The 16311-nt window shown below is 35.7% G+C and overlaps 1 protein-coding gene across 2 annotated transcripts; it reads left to right on the top strand.

The window, feature by feature from the left end:
* Positions 1-12384: 12384 nt before the first annotated feature.
* Positions 12385-16089, top strand: LOC145050070 (uncharacterized). 2 transcript variants are annotated; one of them, XM_078998384.1, is made up of 5 exons: positions 12385-12652; positions 12765-12963; positions 13455-13536; positions 14338-14545; positions 15830-16089. In XM_078998384.1, the coding sequence occupies exons 2-5, from the start codon at positions 12811-12813 to the stop codon at positions 15909-15911; spliced, it is 525 nt and encodes a 174-aa protein (XP_078854510.1). In that variant the 5' UTR covers positions 12385-12652; positions 12765-12810; the 3' UTR covers positions 15912-16089. The 2 variants fall into 2 exon arrangements, with proteins under 2 accessions (XP_078854510.1, XP_078854507.1); XM_078998381.1 differs by having other exon boundaries at positions 12386-12579.
* Positions 16090-16311: the final 222 nt, after the last annotated feature.

Below are 16311 nucleotides of genomic sequence, written 5' to 3' on the forward strand. Positions count from 1 at the left end.
AGCCAGGGCACGGGTCGATGTGTTCGACGGGGACGTCGAACCCTATAATGGGGGGGTGAAAGTGGGTTAGATCTGATCCCACATCAACTGGGAAGGAGAACTAAGCATTCCTTATAAGGGGTGTGGATACCTTCCCTATCACAACGCGTTTTAAAGTCGTGAGGGTAGCAGATCCCATAAGAACTCTACAGTTAAGCGTGCTCGGGCGGGAGTAGTACCAAGATGGGTAACCCCCTGGGAAGTCCTCGTGCCGAGTGGCCCAAAGCGGACAATATTGTGATACGTGCCAGAGGGGTATTACAGTGGCACTTTTTGTGAATTTTGAAAATGAAATAATATGTTTTAATTTGAAAATGTTGGTTTGAAAATTTACGGTGTTACACATTGTTAGTCCCAAATTAGTGTGTCGGTTAACTACACACGCTCCACTAATGACTTAACAAGGTGGAAAGTGCAATTTTATGGGTTAACATCAAATTCACATTTTTCCTAAGTAAATAAGATTGAGAATTTATTAATGTTTAGTTACTTTGTATGTTCATCATATTTTAAGTGGGAGTTTGTGTCCTATCCTACCCATTAAGCTAACGACCCTCCACCAATCAAGGAAGCGGTGGGTAAGAGTGGATACCCATTCAACTACCATTTTATAAGCAGTTTCCTTATACCCCCCAGCCCTCTTATAGATTGGCTTCGTTAATGAGGCCTACTAACGGTAAGACTGACATTTACTTATACATATATAATATATTTGTCATTTAATTTTATGTAGTATAAGGGTGTATTTTAAACTTTTAAAATACTTAATGGTTTAATCTATTAACAAATTATGATTATGGATTTAATAATACTCTTTTAATTAAACATTTAATTAACTATAAATAAAGTCCATAAGAGTTAATCGAACTATTCAAAAATATCAAGATGCTAAATCAAATTAAAACTATTTAATTAATTTTACGTTATGAACCCATGAGTTACATTTTGAAAACTTTTTCAAATTCCTTGGGTTTCTATGAATTCAATGTTTCTAAATTCAGATTTCTCAATTTTTAAAACCTGAGGGCATGTTTTGTAATTCTTGAAATTTTTTTGAACTCCATAACTTAAGGAATTAATTCTTTTTATGAAGATGAGACTTTTCAAGTTTCATAGCTTATGGAACTCTTCAAAAACATTAGGATCAATCTAACTAATATTTATTTGTAACTCCTTAAAAAAAAACTTTTGAGTTCCAAATTTGATGACAAAATTTTTAGCTCCTTAAAATGTCACACCCCAAACCAGAATGACGGAAACATTCGTGGGTGGATGACTTCACGTAGTACCATAACAATTGAATATTGTAAAGAAAGTAACACAACCATCATATATATAATAAAAACGTACATTGTTGCGTTATACATGATTCCAAAAGAATATTACAATATGATGATGTAAAATGTTTAATAATAAACGCCCTTAGCGTTCCTTCTTCAAAAGCTGGTAGTTACCTGTATTACTGATTCCTTGAGAAATACAAGTGGTTTCGAAAAAGTGTCAACAATAAAGTTGGTGAGTTCATAAGTGTTTTGTATTGAAAAGAATGTCTTTATGGAAGAAAATCAATGAACGTGGATTTCAGAATATCCAATATTTTCCATATATAGTTTGAAAAGTTCCCAAAGTTGGAGGGCGTTAGTATCTTTCGTAATTGAATGATAAATATAAGTTTGTACTCAAAATAATGTAAATACTGAATGCATGTATGAATCTCGTAAATCAAGTTTGTTTTTATACTTTCGTGTGAGTCTTATAGCCATACTATTGACACAGACTGCATGTAACCACATTCTTTAGGTGTTGTAGTGTTATAACATTTGTCACCCCAGACCTGCCGGTCTAACTGTAGCTAACAGTTTAGGTGCAGGGTTGTCAATCTCGTATAGATCTATACACAAGTATCACGCTCTCCCTCCAAGAGATTATGGCTTAAAATACAGGACTTGAACTGCATACATAAGAGTACGTTGAAGTTTGAATATCTCACATCACTTAGTATAAATAGATTTACGATAAGAAAGACTCTATTTCACTTTAGATGAAAGTAATTCGTTTTTCAAGATGTATACGTATGAATATATGAATAGTTCGCAAACTATACCCGTTATAGTTTTCTAAAAGGGTGTTCCATTTGGTGAAGATAACTTGGTGATATACTAAACTTTATAGATAAAGTAAGATGTTGGTATCGAAATATAATAAGATAGATGTAGCATTTATATTTATATAAAACGATACGTTTTCTTATATTGTACTTGTATTCCCCTCCCCGCCTAAAACACGAAAAGACTTGAAAAGTAGGGGTATGAACTCACCTGTTTGGTTTGAAGAGAGTGGGACTAGAGTCAAGCAGAACTTCAACCGCGGAAAGCTGCGTCTTCAAGCTTCTCGGGGATCTCGGTAGCGTAGAACCTTCGTCGAGGCTCAAGTGTGGAGCCGAGGGTGTCGGGATGGTCTCTAGTACATAAGAGTGTGTGAGAGTGAGTGAAATTTTGAGAGAGGTGTGCCAAAATCCGGAGTTTATGCCTTCTATTTATAGGGCTGAAGGTGCGAGCACGTTGGGCATACCACCGGAGTATGCTGGGCGTACGCGTTACGTTGGGCGCACTTCGGTTACGCTGGGCGTAACTTTGCGTCATGTCTTACGACTCTGGTCTAGCTAGGCGTAGAGCTTGCAGCCGACGGGACTCGACCCTGCACCTGAGTACGCTGGGCGTAAATCTGGCTTCCATCTTCTAAATTCCGTAACATTCACGTACGAGCTTTGTTTTTCGCGTTCTTTATATCCACGCGTAGGTGAGATTATGCTCTACAACTTTCATTTAGACTCCGTCGGCTAGTTTTGACTTTACTTTTAATACTGTGTTTTTAATAGGCCGGGACTGCTAAAGTCCGTTAAAAATTCATAACTTCTTTATCCGACGTCTGTTTTCATTTGTCTTTTTATCATCTTGCTCCTATTGTGGAGACCTTCAACTAGGTTGCGTTAGCTAAATATCGTTCGATCTTTAATTCGAGTTTTTAGCTCTCTACCGCTGTTACAAAACTTAGAAAATTCGTAACTTCTTCATACGAGGTCCAATTTAGGCGATCATTTTATGTACGTTTATGGTTTAACTAACTCTACGACTTTTTTTTAGATACTTAAGGCTAAAATGCATTTTATTGTAATTTCACTTTTTATGTTAAATAGTGTTTTACCGGGGGTGTCGTAAATATTTGAGTGGTTATAGTTTCTTCAATATAACCCAATTTTCGAATGTTATTTATGTTTTTGGAAACCTTGGCACGATATCTAACATTTGATGCATCCCAATTTAGATATTTGAATAGTTTATTTTTGAGGATAATTTTTTTGATTCCAAATAGTTTTCGTTGTATTTGACTTTTGAGTGTTACATTGCTTTTGGAAAAACATAGGGTTGTCACATCATCCCCCCGTTAGGGGAATTTCTTCCCGAAATTTAATCTAAGACTGAGTTTACGGGTTAGGGAAGAGATACGGGTACTTTTGTTTCATCTGATCCTCGCATTCCCAGGTGTATTCAGGTCCTTGCTTGGCGTTCCAGCGGACCTTTACAATAGGAATGCGGCTTTGTTTAGTCCTTTTAATTTCCCGATCCATGATCTCTACTGGTTCTTCTACGAATTGGAGATTCTCATTTATTGCAATTTCGTCCAGAGTGATGACAAGGGTCTCATCGGACAAGCACTTCTTTAGGTTTGATACGTGAAAGGTAGGGTGTATGTTGTGGAGTTCCTGAGGTAATCGAAGTTTGAAAGCCACCGGACCGATCCTGGCGAGGATCTCGAATGGTCCAATGTATCTTGGGTTCAGTTTCTCATGCTTTCCGAAACGTATTAATCCTTTCCAGGGCGAGACTCTTAGTAGGAAACGGTCTCCAACCTGAAACTCCAAGGGTTTCCGTCTTTTATCTGCATAACTCTTTTGTCTATCCCTTGATGCTTTCAGTCATTCCCGGATCTGAACAATCTTCTCCGTAGTTTCCCTTATGATTTCTGGCCCAGTGAGTGTGTTGTCTGTTGCTTGTCCACTTGCTAGTTGTGTGTCACCTACTTCAGCCCAGCACAGAGGTGATCTGCATTTACGGTCGTAGAGGGCTTCAAACGGGGCAGCCTTGATGCTAGTGTGGTAGCTATTATTGTACGAGAACTCGACCAAGGGTAGATGGGTGTCCCATGCTTTGCCAAAATCGATTACGCAAGATATCAACATATCCTCTAGGGTTTGTATGGTTCTCTCACTCTGGCTATCAGTTTGTGGGTGATAAGCAGTACTCATGTCTAGTCTTGTTCCTAGAGATTTTTACAGCGACTGCCAGAACCTTGAGGTGAATCTACTATCTCAGTCCGAGATAATGGATATGGGCACACCATGCAGCCGTACAATCTCTCTGAGGTATGATCTAGTTAGTTTCTCCAATTTATTTGTTTCTTTGATTGGTAAGAAGTGCGCTGATTTACTTAACCTATCGACAATCACCCAGATGGTGTCGAGTCCACTTGCCGTCTTGGGTAATTTGATTATGAAATCCATGGTTATCCTCTCCCACTTCCATTCGGGTATTTCTGGTTGTTGCAACAATCCCGAGGGCTTTTGGTATTCCACCTTGACTTTGGCGCACGTCAGACATTTTCTCACGTAGGTAGCAATTTCGGCTTTCATGTTCGGCCACCAATACAGTTTCTTGAGGTCGAGATACATCTTATCGGAGCCGGGATGTATGGAGTATCGTGTCTTATGGGCTTCGTTCATGGCGACTTCTCTGAATCCGCCAAAATTCGGTGTCCAGATCCGATCCATGAAGTAACGAACTCCATCATTCTTGACTTCAAGCTTCTTATCCATTCCCTTTAAGGCTTCCCCTGTAACATTTTCAGATTTTAAGGCTTCTATTTGGGCTTCCTTGATTTGCGCGGACATGTGTGAATGGAATGTCATAGTTAGAGACTTCACTCTGCGGCCCGAGTATTCCTTCCGGCTGAGTGCATCGGCCACCATGTTAGCCTTTCCAGGATGATATTGAATTTTGCATTCGTAATCATTTAGTAGTTCTACCCACCGTATTTGTCTCATGTTGAGTTCTTTCTGGTTGAGGATATGCTAAAGGCTTTTATGATCGGTGAAGATTGTACATTTTGTGCCGTAGAGATAGTGCCTCTATATCCTTAGAGAGAAAATGACTGCTCCTAGCTCGAGATCGTGCGTCGTGTAGTTTACTTCGTGCGTCTTTAGTTGTCTTGAAGCGTAGGCGATGACCTTCCCTCGTTGCATCAAGACACACCCAAGTCCTTGGTTTGATGCATCACAATAGACCACGAAGTCCTCCGTTCCTTCTGGTAAGGTTAGAATGGGTGGACTACATAAGGCTCGCTTTAGTGTTTGAAACGCGATGTCTTGTTTTTCTCCCCAGTCGAAGGTCACGCTCTTCTGAGTTAGGGTGGTAAGTGACTTAGCAATCTTCGTAAAGTTTTGTATGAACCTTCGGTAATATCCGGCGAGTCCCAAAAATTTTATAAGAAAAGAAATTTCTATTTAACGGCATCCTAAGTTTAAATATATCTTATGGTGTGTAGGTTTTTCATTATCCTATTATTTTATAACAATCCTCCTATACTATTTCAAATTTGCGAGTCTAGAAACTTTTATTTGGTAAGTTTTTGACTTGTTGTCCACTACGACCATTCCTCGACGTACGTTGGTCAAATCCAGGATAAATATAGTTGACCAGGCTATATTTATTCTCGATTTGATTACATACCTCGAGGCCCAATCGTACTGTCGCAACTTGCCTTGATACTTTTTAGACAACTTTGTTATGATACGAGACCGATGCATGCGAGTAAAAATGTATATTAAAAGAAAATATATTGTCTATGAAAACGTTTTGTCAGAGGGTTTTTGGTCCCCTTTGCATTTATAGTTTGTATATCTTATGTGGTTCGATATACTTAGTTTACTATAAACAATGCTCTGATACCAATCTGTCACACCCCCAAACCAGAATGGCGGAAACATTCGAGGGTGGATGACTTCACGTACCATAGTAATTGAATATCGTAAAGAAAGTAACACAACCATCATATATATAATAAAAACGTACATTGTTGCGTTATACATGATTCCAAAAGAATATTACAATATGATGATGTAAAATGTTTAATAATAAACGCCCTTAGCGTTCCTTCTTCAAAAGCTGGTAGTTACCTATATTACTGATTCCCTGAGAAATGCAAGTGGTTTCGAAAAAGTGTCAACAATAAAGTTGGTGAGTTCATAAGTGTTTTGTATTGAAAAGAATGTCTTTATGGAAGAAAATCGATGAACGTGGTATTCAGAAAATCCAATATTTTCCATATATAGTTTGAAAAGTTCCCAAAGTTGGAGGGCGTTAGTATCTTTCGTAATTGAATGATAAAGATAAGTTTGTACTCAAAATAATGTAAATACTGAATGCATGTATGAATCTCATAAATCAAGCCTGTTTTTATACTTTCATGTGAGTCTTATAACCATACTATTGATACAGACTGCCTGTAACAACATTCTTCAGGTGTTGTATTGTTATGACATTTGTCACCCCAGACCTGCCGGTCTAACTATAGCTAACAGTTTAGGTGCGGGGTTGTCAATCTCGTATAGATCTATACACAAGTATCACGCTCTCCCTCCAAGAGATTATGGCTTATAATACAAGACTTGAAATGCATACATAAGACTACGTTGAAGTTTGAATATCTCACATCAGTTAGTATAAATAGATTTACGATAAGAAAGACTCTATTTCACTTTAGATGAAAGTAATTCGTTTTTCAAGATGTATACGTATGAATATATGAATAGTTCGCAAACTATACCCATTATAGTTTTTCTAAAAGGGTGTTCCATTTGGTGAAGATAACTTGGTGATATACTAAACTTTATACATAAAGTAAGATGTTGGTATCGAAATACAATAAGATAGATGTAGCATTTATATTTATATAAAACGATACGTTTTCTTATATTGTACTTGTATCCCCCCCCCCCCCCCCCGCCCTAAAACACGAAAAGACTTGAAAAGTAGGGGTATGAACTCACGTGTTTGCTTTGAAGAGAGTGGGACTAGAGTCGAGCAGAACTTCAACCGCGGAAAGCTGCGTCTTCGAGCTTCTTGGGGATCTCGGTAGCGTAGAACCTTCATTGGGGCTCGAGTGTGGAACCAAGGGTGTCGGGATGGTCTCTGGTACGTAAGAGTGTGTGATAGTGAGTGAAATTTTGAGAGAGGTGTGCCAAAATCCAGAGTTTATGCCTTCTATTTATAGGGCTGAAGGCGCGAGTACGTTGGGCATACCACCGGAGTACGTTGGGCGTAATCGTTACGCTGGTCGTACTTCGGTTACGCTGGACGTAACTTTGCGTCATGTCTTACGACTCGGGTGTAGCTAGGCGTAGAGCTTGTAGCCGATGGGACTCGACCCTGCACCTGAGTACGCTGGGCGTACTCTTGAATTACGCTGGGCGTAATTATGGCTTCCATCTTCTAAATTCCGTAACTTTCGCGTACGGGCTCCGTTTTTCGCGTTCTTTATATCCACGCGTAGGTGAGATTATGCTCTACAACTTTCATTAAAACTCCGTCGGCTAGTTTTGACTTTATTTTTAATACTATGCTTTTAATAGGCCGGGACTGCTAAAGTCCGTTAAAAATTCATAACTTCTTTATCCGACGTCTGTTTTCGTTTGTCTTTTTATCATCTTGCTCCTATTGTGGAGACCTTCAACTCTCGTTTAGGTTGCGTTAGCTAAATATCGTTTGATATTTAATTCGAGATTTTAGCTCTCTACCGCTGTTAAGAAACTTAGAAAATTCGTAACTTCTTCATACGAGGTCCAATTTGGGCGATCTTTTTATGTACGTTTACGGTTTAACGAACTCTACGACTTTTGTTTAGATACATAAGGCTAAAATGCATTTTATTGTAATTTAACTTTTTACGTTAAATAGTGTTTTACCGGGTGTGTCGTAAATATTTGAGTGGTTATAGTTTCTTCAATATAACCCGGTTTTCGAATGTTCTTTATGTTTTTGGAAGCCTTGACACGATATCTAACATTTGATGCATCCCAATTTAGATATTTGAACACTTTATTTTTTAGTTTAATTTCGTTGATTCCAAATAGTTTTCGTTGTATTTGACTTTTGAGTGTTACATTGCTTTTGGAAAAACATACGGTTGTCACATAAAACAATTATATCAAACTTTAAACTAGTAAAACAATCATATCGTTTTATCTTTTACTAAATTGGTCTAATTCAACTCTTGTAGCAAAATGATTCAAACTTTACAAATAATTTGTTTTTCATAAAATCAAGTAATTATATTAAAATTTTGCAATCATCATGTTATTGGATGGGGATAATCATTATCATATCAATAAAATCAAGTTTTATAAACCAAAATAGTTTGTGGTAATGATCCTAATCCAAAATAGGTCAAAAAACATGAAAATTTTGCAACCAGACTGCCCAACTCGTCGAGTCATGGCATGGACTCATCGAGTTCATATGTAAACTCGGCGAGTTCACCCTGGTAGAGTGCAAAAATGCAGTTTTTCAACTTTGAACAATAAACAAATGCATCTATATAACAGAAAACACCCATGGCTCTAATGCCACTGTTGGGTTTTATCTACTATAACACTCATATGGTGCACATACAACACTAATAGCTTTGGATCTAAGTTTTCTCTAATTATACATACAATAAAATTTCAAAAGCATGAAGCCTACAGCTACCATAAAGTTTTGACATATAAATCATAAAAGTATGTTAGAAGATTACCTCTTGTTGTACCTTGTTGAATTTTGTCTTTCAAGAGCTTTGCACCCCAAGTGTTGTACCCCAAACAAGTCACAAACATCATGAACAATTGAAAGACAAATGAGAGAAATGTTAGGCGCCAAAAATCATCCATACTAATGCAATGTCACTCTTAAGTCGATTTTTGGCATTAGTGGGTTACATATATAGTGTAGGACTCCAAGAATTATATGTAACCCTAATTCTTACACTTAATATTATGATCCATAACTAATATGGACTAATAATTTATGGACTTTCACATACGCTTAGCCCATTACAAATTAATCATGGATCATTATCCCAAACCATATGTCTCACTGATTTACATAATCAGTCCCCGTTAATTTAATTAGTCTATTTTGATCACTATATTAATTCCAAATCAATTCTTGATCAATATTAATTAAATAATATGATTTCTCAATTAATATATTTTACTTATAATATATTAATAAATCTCAAATAACCTCTTACTCAAATATCCATCCTATCAAACTGTCCTGATGAAGGCAACCTGAAATGGACCATGCTACTCTCGGGTCAAGTACATACCAATTATAGTTATGGCTTAGACACCTAACACAACACTCCTGAGGATTGATGACCTCCTCGATAGCTACAGGGGACATCTTGGTTTTCCAAGATAGATTTGCGTTCAAGCTACCACTAGATGCGAGTAAGAGATGAGGATATATAGAAGATTGCTTTTCGGACTCGCTACGGTCATTTCAAGTTTATGGTATGCCCTTCGAGTTGACCAATGATCCTGCCTGCCACGTTCATGGTCCTCATGAACCACGTATGCAGACCGATGATGGATTGGTCTATGATAGTCTTTATCGATGAATAACCCATGCATGGATGTAAACATTTAAACTTTACGTGATATATAGACCCTAGGTAACCAGATCTATGATTCGGATGCATTTAGCCCGACTAGAAATGACTGGATGGATTTAGACTATAGGGGACTCGACTACTTGTTCATACAACACGGCGAGTTGGGTCGTGGTCCCCCAACCTTTTCTGCCACTGAGTAAACTCGTTGAGTCTAGGAGATGACTCAGGAAGTTGGCTATGGTTTTGAGTTATGAAGATTGAGGCACTCGACAAGTTCAAGGAAGGACTCGGCGAGTTGTGAGTGAAAGGTTCTAACTATGCTATGAAGATTGAGGAACTCGACGAGTTCAAGGTAGGACTCGTCGAGTTGTGAGTGAAAGGTCCCGACTATGTTATGAAGACTGAAAATCTCGGCGAGTTATGAGCGAAATGTCCCAACTATGTATGAGGAGGAACTCGATGAGTTCATGAAAGAACTCAACAAGCAGGATCAAGATTTCAGATTTTAATGGATCAAGGAACTCGCGAGTTAATGAACCAACTCGGCGAGTTGAGTCAACCAGGATGTTGACTTTGACGTTGACCTTTGACCAGAGTTGACCCTTAAATGGGTTATGAGTATGAAAGAGTAATTAAAAGATATTTTTATGTGTAGGAGTTGAGGAGAGTTGATCCCATAGCTGAGGACAGTTTAGCTACTTCACGACATTGAGGTGAGTTACCTTCCAGTAGAAGTAGGTCGAAGGCCCCAATGTCGGCCCACTATTAACAGCTATAGTAGAGATGATTGTCCTTGTGATAATTATCTGGTAGTCCACTGTCTGTTATGATTATGTGCTAGTATGCTATGATATTATGTAATAATGGTAGGAGGGGTACTATAGACCCCAATACCGGTCGATAGGGCCGAAGGAGGGATGGCGGCACCCGGATAAGGTAGGCAGTATATGACTTATATGTTTATGCACTAGGATGCTATGTGGTAGAAGTAGGGGTGAAATAGTCCCCAATACCGGTCGAAAGGACCGAGAGGGTAAGCCAGCACCCTGATATGCTAGGCAAGGTATCGGTCGACAGGACCGAAGGGGGAGGCTAGCATCCTGATATACTAGGCAAGTTACCAGTCGGAAGGACCAAAGGGGTAGGCCAGCACCCTGATATGCTTGGCAAGTTACCGGTTGAAAGAGACCGAAAGGGTAGCTAGTACCTGGATATGTTAGACAGTATGTGTTATGTATGGTATGTGATATGATGGGGGAACTCACTAAGCTTTGTGCTTATAATTTTCAGTTTTGGTTTCAGGTACTTCTTCCTCGAAAAGAAAGGAGTCGGCATGGTAACAGTGCATCACACACACGATTTTCCATATGTGAGATTCTTGGGATTTGTACTCTGACATTGTTACTATTTTATGACATGCTCTTGAGACATATGATCTATGGTTTTTATGAAATGAAATAACTTGGTGATATTTTCTTTAAATTGTTTATGAATCGTTATATCAAAAATGAAATTTTTGGTCATGATTTTTGGGATGTTACACAATGCATCAAAGCTCCAAATTCACCAAGAAAAGAAAGAAGGCTAGCATTTCTCATGGAATGATATGTGTGTGTTGGAGGCTGAGAATGATCCAACCCCAAAGGTTAATGGCCTTTAAATACACCAAAATCCCTAAAAAGTGAACAATCCACTAAGTTGAAAGTGTGTCATGCTTCCTAAAGAGTCGCCAACCCAATCATAATTTTCCAGACTTCTCAGTTTCCAACAAATGCGATTAATGACTTCCTGCTTCGCCACATCCTTCTACTTTACTTTAGACTATTAAACCCTCGATTAAAGAATGGAAAAATTACATTGGGAATAAGGTGTTACAATAGGTTTGAATGACGTCTTGATATTTATGGAAATATTTGACACTGATGTCGAAAATGTAAAATGTATATTGGTTCATAATGCTATATTATTGGATTTTTCCTACCCGTATAAATTGTTTTTTTAGTTGTTCAACACAAGGCCACGTTACTAAAAAATGGACCATTAGAGACGAGACTCATTTTTACGACCTAAAAAATTGGTTATATTACGATGTGTTTGACAAAACTATATGAAAGATGATAGTTGACAGTTCGAACCCGATAGATGATAGTTGTTAGTTGGTAGCTGTTACTTTGGTTGTTTAAATCTGATAATTGGTTGTCTAATAGTAGCAAATTTTTGAACCATATAAAATTACATAAAATGGCAATGGTTTATGAAAGATAAATATATAAATATCTTTTTAAAAATAGACCGTTTTTTCTTAAAAGACTATTTGAAGTAGGTTTTTTATTATGATATTTTTTAAAATAAAATTAAACTTTTACGGGCAAACAAAGTTTTTTTTTTGAATACTTTTTTTAAAACCTATTATATAAAAACTGCTAAAAACTTTATGCCGAAGATACACCAAGATAAATAAACATTTATATGATCATTTTTGTAATTAACCCTGTATATCTAATTTATTATCATAATATACTAAAAACATTATTCCTCAAGTATCAATAATTTCTAATGTATAAACAAATACTATTAAAAAACAAAAGCAACTCATCATGACCATAACTGTAAGCCCAAAAAAACATAAAACATCCATATGCTACCAAACATCTTATATGACACATAACTTCATCTCTCTTCCCCAACCCCAACCCCAACTCCCACACGCTCTTCTCTCTCTGAAATCCTCCTTGGAATTCCTCCACCGTCTCTAGCGTGCCACAAGCCACCACCACTTCTGTCATAACTATATATCGATTGCAATCACTCTAAAGTCTTAAACAGAAGGTGGGTAATCATCAAGATGAAGAAAACAATCATGGGTTTTGATTTTTGTTTCTTTCTTTTGTAGAATTCACAAGTAATTGTCTAAACATTCGTCAGATTCTTGAATATTATCAAATAGATTGGTCGGGTCTTTGTTTGATATCAAAATTAAGGTTAATCTATTTTTGGTGATAATCGCTTTACAGATCAAAGAAAAGAAGGTGTCCAATTGGATTTTGAAGGTTGACTTTAATGGAGCCAATGGAATGTGGATATATATGCCCTTATGAAAAGGGTACCCAGAAAATATCAGTTTGTGATGAGATTTTGAACATGAAAGGTGATAGCTTTCGAGTGGATATGGAACCTTTCTCTCATCTCACGAACTACAATCCAAGATTTAATGTAAGTTTAGTTTTTATTTTTAGTTTCTATCTAATTTTCTTCCTTTTAAGTTTGTAAACAAGAATCCATTAGAACAATGGTATTTATGTAAAAATATACGACTCCGTTTATTTTGTATTATGTATTTCTTTTATTTAAAATACACTTTTTATCTCTTCAAGAACATTTAAACTTTTGTCATCAAAGCAAGAGAATTTATATCCTAATAGAATGTAATGGTTATTGGAATTATTATACATTACGATCATCCTAAATGAAACTACAGTTTTTATGTCAAACTATACGTTACATGGTTTTATTTAAGGTTAGCTTTTTCTTTCTTTTTTTTTTTTTTTGGACAAGTTATATATAAAAATCCAAAGAAAACAAGATTTTTTTTTGAAAATAACAACGTGCTACTAAATAATTTTTTTGTTTTATTATATTATTAAATACTATTATTTATATTTTTTGACCAATGCAGTTAATTATTTTATTTGCATAATTATTAGTTGCAAAGAAGTTTATCAAGAAAAGGATCACAAATTGCGGAAAGCGTTGACAATGAAAGAGATGATAGTTCTTCGCCCAAAGGTCACTCCTTATTTTTCCTTAATATAACATTTATTAGTTTTCCCTAATCCCATACGATAAATATAGATTAGTAACATACGAATAAAAATGTTAAAATTTATATTATATTAAAGATAATTGAATTGATCCGTCAAATATATTTTTCCATAACAGTTTATAATTAAGTAGATTAATAATCGAATTTGTGTGATCATAGTTTTTCTTGACCATTAAAAATTTAAAACTAATGTACAAAAAATTAGTAACCCATGCAGTTAATTATATTCTTAGCATAATAATATAGATTTACCTTTATAATAATTGTTACTCCAAATATAAAGTGGGTGGACTTCTTGTTAGTTTACCTACTCAAATAAAATAATTATGTTGATGTAGATTGATTAACCAATAGAAAAAGTTACGTATTGACACTTATAAGATTTTTGAAGAAGATATTGATATGAAAATAAATATGATTTTATTGCTAATTAATTTATAATTAAATCTCTATTGTTGATTATACGTGTCAACTGAGAATTATATAACTACAAAAATAACAACTCATTACAACTTAAGAATATTGTTAAAGCTATTTTAATGAATCATAACAATTAAAATACAAAAAGGTATCTTCTACTAACAGAGGAAAGAAAGTTAAGAAGATCTTCAATTCCTTTTTGTTCCTATCCAGATAATTGGAATCTCGGTTGCACATGCACATTGAATTATTTGCTACGTTTCCGGTGGAAAAGTTGGTTTACTTTACGATTTTATTATTTCACGTATATATTTAACGTTGTTTTTGTTTTTGTTATTTAATAGTAGACACAATGTCCGAAAAATCTACACCAGTGTTGGTGGTGGCGACGGAGCAACAACTCCACCACCAAATTAGCATCGCGACTGGCGGCAGCACCACTGCCGCCAGCGAAACACCAACCAGAAGCCGAATCATCGGAAAAAGATCGAATAGTTTCAAACAAACATCAATCATCAGTCCTAGAAGAATCCTTTTCTTCTTTGCTACATTGTGAGAACGACCTTCTCCTTGTCTTTGTTTTAATAATTACATCATTTATGAGCATCCCATAAAACAAAAATGCTATTTGTATGTTTGCACTGTTACACATCTCCACATTTGTATAATTTGTCCCCACAAAACAAAAATATAATTTGTCCCCACATGTGTATTCACATTGACCCATAATATGCATTATTCACTCGTACATTATGCATTAAGAGTAGTACATGATTCATCTCGTATGCCTAGGAATCAATCGTTCGATAGGGCATTTCCCGCTTGTCCCTTTGCATTAAAAGTAGCACATGATTTGTATACATGGAATTTGAACGATAGTGAATTTCTCTTCGATAGAACATTTCTCATTTGTACCTTATGCATCAAAAGCAATACATGATTTGTCCCGATTTCCTATGGCCAAGAAAATGTTGATAGGGTGTACCATTATACCTCATGCATAACAGTATCACATGATTTGACGACCATCAAGTTGACTTATGGTGATATGTGGACACGACAATTGTTCGATAGCATGTTATTAACTTGTACCTTATGCAATAATAGTAAAACATCATTTGTCACATATGTCTATCGACATGGGAATTGTTTGATAGCGTATGATACATTTGTATTTTTTGCATTAAAAGTCGCACATGTGTTATTGTTCAAATGCGTAATTTAGAATTTCCCCATATAATGTTATTATCGTGGGGATTAGGAGGGACCATTTCAAAAGGAAATAATCCAAATTGAGTCGCAAATTGAACAGTTTAAATAAGAAAACAACAGATCATATGTGTCACCAAGGACGTAAAAAAAAAAACTAAATACAATAATACAATCGCACAAAATTCAAGAACAACTAGGTTTTATTTATTTATTTGTTTAATATAACATTGTACTTTATTTCTTAAGATTGTGTATCATGCTTTGAGATTTTGTTTATTAGCATTTGCTTTTCAAATCCACCCAATTATAGAACATTTCACTTTAATTCTTTTATGATTACGACGTTATACTTTTTAATTCTATGTTTTTGCTAACACACAATATTTAAAAAAAAAATAAAAAAAAAAAAATCTTAAGGTTATGCCACTACATTTTAAAAACTGTATTTAATTATGTCGATGAAACTTGTTTGTAATTGGATAATATTACTATAACTTAATATTTTATCAAAGTATATGTTTGTAATTGTAAAACATTGAAAAACAATGAAAGTATAATGTTTTATTCAACAAAAAGTTTTAGTTCTTTGTTTTTTATTGCAATTAATCTATTCAATTTTGACAGGTCAAGCATGGGAACTTTCCTACTGATATACTTCACCCTCTCCATGGCCAAGCACAGTCAAGATGACAACTTGCTCAATTAATACCCAGAATACACCTTCGGAGGTCTGGCGATTTTTATTCTTATTCATTGTTTCACAAGCTGCCGTTGTTTATACAAAAAAGGAACATACAAGATATGCTAAACATTCCCTTTAATTAATTTATGAGCATTAATGCGTTTGAAATGAAAAAGGTTAATTTATCGATGCATTCCTTTTATTGATGTTTTTGCACATGATGTTAGGCCGGAACATGAGATGTTGTATATACTTTCCTTAGCTACCCTTGTTTATACAAAAAAGGTTAATTTCTCCTTTAAGAAATATATACACCTTTAATCAAAGAAAGCATCCCATAAAATCATTCCTAAACTTATGTGTGATGCTTCTTTTCTACTTAATGAGAATAGAGTTAATTCAATAAGCTATATCTATTAGTGTT

This window comes from Lactuca serriola, chromosome 1, assembly GCF_051521515.1.
Source record: "Lactuca serriola cultivar US96UC23 chromosome 1, Lser_US96UC23_V15, whole genome shotgun sequence".
Taxonomy (NCBI): Eukaryota; Viridiplantae; Streptophyta; class Magnoliopsida; order Asterales; family Asteraceae; genus Lactuca; species Lactuca serriola.

Bases quoted from the DNA above. Each gene is read 5' to 3' on its own strand.
- LOC145050070 (XM_078998384.1), top strand. From the start codon at position 12,811: ATGGAGCCAATGGAATGTGGATATATATGCCCTTATGAAAAGGGTACC. The intron at 13,537-14,337 runs GTCACTCCTTAT...GTTATTTAATAG, and splicing joins TGATAGTTCTTCGCCCAAAG to TAGACACAATGTCCGAAAAA. The intron at 14,546-15,829 runs GTGAGAACGACC...CAATTTTGACAG, and splicing joins CTTTTCTTCTTTGCTACATT to GTCAAGCATGGGAACTTTCC.